At 37.9% G+C, this 3,761-nt stretch overlaps 1 protein-coding gene across 1 annotated transcript in view; it reads left to right on the top strand.

Moving 5' to 3' along the window:
* Nucleotides 1-3,761, top strand: part of LOC106867733 (SCO-spondin) — a 133,446-nt gene that overhangs the window by 73,458 nt on the left and 56,227 nt on the right. Inside the window, exon 20 of the mRNA XM_014912695.2 lies at nt 2,070-2,122. Coding sequence (XP_014768181.2) covers nt 2,070-2,122 — 53 coding nt within the window. The remainder of the gene's footprint in view (nt 1-2,069; nt 2,123-3,761) is intronic.

The raw sequence follows: 3,761 nt of genomic DNA, 5'->3' as shown, positions 1-3,761 counted from the left end.
ATATATATATATATATACAGGGGTTGGACAAAATAATGGAATCACCTAGCATCATAGCATCATAATTTTGAAATCTATAAAACTGTCAAAAGCTTGTTTCACTATTACTACTTTCAAAAACAAAGGTTGCAAAGTATTTAGAGTGGAGTAAAAACCTACAGAATTGGTCCCTAGACCAGTGGAAGAATGTTGTTTTCTCGGACAAGTCATCCTTTACCCTATTTCCAACCACTGGCCAAGTATACATGTGGAGACAGCCAAAAGAAGTATTTGACCCAGACTGTATTCTTCCAACTGTTAAACATGGAGGAGGATCTGTAATGATCTGGGGGGGCTGTATCTTGGAAATCCACAGGGCCAATGGTTTCCATTCATGGCAGAATTAATAGTCAAGACTGTTTAAGCATTTTATCTAATCAAATTCATTCTATGGTTGTAGAACTGAGGGTAACACAATCTTTCAGTATGATAATGCACCAATTCACACAGCTAAAGTTGGTATTGAATGGCACGAGGAACATTCTAGTGAAGTTGAACATCTTATCTGGCCACCACAGTCCTCAGATCTCAATATTATTGAACATTTATGGTGCATTTTAGTAAAAAACAAGTAAGGAGTTGATATCTTCCACCATCATCACTACAAGAACTGGAGACTGTTTTAGATGAAGAATGGACAACAATTCCTTTGGAAACAATTCAAACTTTGTGCAAGTCCATACCTTATAGAATTCAAAGGCGGTCCTACCCCATATTAAAATAAATTTGTTTGAAATTTTAAGATGTTTCCATTATTTCATCCAACCCCTGTATATATATATATATATATATATATATATCATGATCATGATGATTTAATGTTCATTTTTCCATACTAGTATGGGTTGAACGGTTTGGCCAGCTGAAGAATGGCCTGGGCTCCATGTTTATTTTGGCATGGTTTCTACAACTGGATGCCCTTCCTAATGCCAACCACTTTACAGAGGATACTGGGTGCTTTTACTGACTCCAGTACAGGTGATTTTTACATAGCACCAGCACCCATGAGCCTACAAGATTAGGAACACCCAGCTGAAGAGGGGTGCAAGGGTCATGCCTGTATGCATGGACAAGCACGATTTTACTTTGCTTGGAGTTTCTTCTCAAGCACCACAAATTGTCAGGAGTCTCAGTCCCCTGTCATCCCCTCTGTGAAGACAACATCTGTTGAGCCTTTCTCATCACTTCTTCCTGGGTCTGCCCCTCCCACATATTCCTCTACGATTAGAGATCATCACTTCTTGATGCAACTGTCTTCATTTATACAAATCACATGACCACACCAGCACAGTCTTCTCTCTTGCACACTACATCTGATGCCTCATATACCCAGTTTTTCTCTCAAATCACTTACATTCTGTCATATATGCACACTGACTTTACTCCTCCTGTGCAGTATACTGGCTTCAGTCCTTTCAAGCCATTGCATATCCTCTGTAGTCACAGCCCATGTCTCACTGCCATGTAACATAGCTGTCCATACACAGGCATCATACAATCTGCCTTTCACTCTGAGAGGGGAGTCCTTCGTTACTAACAGAGGTAGTAGCTCTCTGAACTTTGCCCAGCCTGTTCTTATTCTAGCAGCTATGCTTTCAGAGCATCCTCCACCACTGCTAACTTGGTCACCTAAGTAATGGAAACTATCTACTATTTCTAAGGATCCCTACTGACATTGGAGGGTGCCTATTTTTTCATGCATTCCTTGTGTTCAATGTACCTGCATATCTGCCACATGTAAAGACTCTGTTAGTCTTCCAGTGATACTTCTGCACCTCTCATGTGTCCATAGCTTGCACTGGGTTCACCGTATGCAGTTTCTCTTGACACTTTTTCTACATACCAAGCAGGGCCATCTGTGATTTGTCTTTACCCTTGAACTAAGGAAAACAGCTTGATGAAATAATCATCCTTATTTGCCAATTGCTTTCCGATAGAATTATTAAGCCAAGCACACAATTTGATTTTATTAGATCTCAAATTCAACAGTGAATTTCTAGACTCTTGATTTCATTTCTTTTGTATTTTAGAGAATGTATAAATTCAGTATGGCAGCAGAGTAGTGGTCCAGAGAACTGTCCAGGTTAGTTTGTTAATTGCATTAAAAAAATACAATTAATTTTTTTTAAGCCTGTTTTAAAACTTATGCTCCCTAATTGATAAAAATCAGTTACTCTAAAATTTCTTCAACTTATCATCATTTACAATTTTGAAAATCACTGATACCAACACCCTTATATTCATATATCTCTAATGATCTGAGAACTATTTAGATCTTATTATTTAGGTTGGTGGTCTAAGCAAAGTATGCTCATTAATTCTATTTTAGACTTCACCTGCACACAGGTAGATGCTAGGAGTGCCACAGTACTGAGGGCTGAGAAGCCTATGCATCATGTATAATATAATTTTATCATATTTAAATGGAGGTAGAAGCCCACTTCTTTGATGCAGCAACATGGCTTGTTGGCAACAAAAATGACCCCGCTGAAACATTGTTGCAATCAATATCTTGGAAAGGAATACATTCCATTAGCCTAGATTGCCTTTGACAATACATGAAAATTAATCTTTCATTTGTATTCTAATAACTGAACATGCCAACCGGTTCAAGAATCAAACCCACAATCAGGCAGCCGAAACACTTGACCACATGCTTCATGTCGAAATATGATGAAAGGAAAATCTCCCAATTAACCTCACTACCGCAAGTACATCTTCACTTAAACTGAAAAGAAGTGTCATTATTTGCTGGAGGCTGAGTAACCGTTTTGACTCTGAAGTGAGGGGCCAGTTATTGAGATGTAGTCTGAATTATGTTAAGGCGGTATTTTTGTCAGAAGAGATCCTCAGTGTTAAGAAGATCAAGCAATTGGAGTGGTTTTGTGGACTCTAGTTGAGTGGAGATTATGATTGAAGGAGAGAAATGTCGTGTGATAAGGTCTTCTTTAAATGACTAGTATATGTATTTCCTTGCTCTTGAGAAAAACAAGATTGGCATATCTCTATTGGAAAATATTTTCAAGGTCTCTGTTCATGGAGTGCATGGGTGTTTGTGGAATCAACCCATTAAAAGTGGAAGACACATGGCTGGATATATTAGGAAAGAATGAAGTTTAGTGTCATCTGCATAAGTGTGGGTGTAGTTGGATGTGGGGATAAGTCAATGGTGTAAAGAAATAGGGTAACAAAAGTAAAGTTTGGGGTATGCCATAGTTGATAGTATGAGGGATAGAAAAAGCTTTATCAATAGACAATGATAGTGAAATGTAATTCAAATGATGAGAGACAGTTTTGAAAGGAGGTTTACATGCCAGACATGGTTGAAAGCTTTGTTGATATCCAAAATGACAACTTTGCTTTTGATAAAACTTCTCCAAAGGATAAGCCCACCGGTTGGTTTTATGGAAATTATAATGGTAGTCATTAACAAAAATGATGAAGACAATAAACATATACTCTTTTAGTTGTTTCAGTCATTTGACTGCGGCCATGCTGGAGCACCGCCTTTAGTCGAATCAAATCGACCCCAGGACTTATTCTTTGTAAGCCTAGTACTTATTCTATCGGTCAAATTTGCCGAACCGTTAAGTTACGGGGACCTAAACACACCAGCATCGGTTGTCAAGCGATGTTGGGGGGACAAACACAGACATACAAACATACACACACGCATACATATATGTGTATATATATATATATATATATATATATATATATAT

Source organism: Octopus bimaculoides, chromosome 2, assembly GCF_001194135.2.
Source record: "Octopus bimaculoides isolate UCB-OBI-ISO-001 chromosome 2, ASM119413v2, whole genome shotgun sequence".
Classification (NCBI taxonomy): domain Eukaryota; kingdom Metazoa; phylum Mollusca; class Cephalopoda; order Octopoda; family Octopodidae; genus Octopus; species Octopus bimaculoides.
Note: the sequence above shows the minus strand (reverse complement) of the source record. Positions and strands in the feature narration are given on the sequence as shown.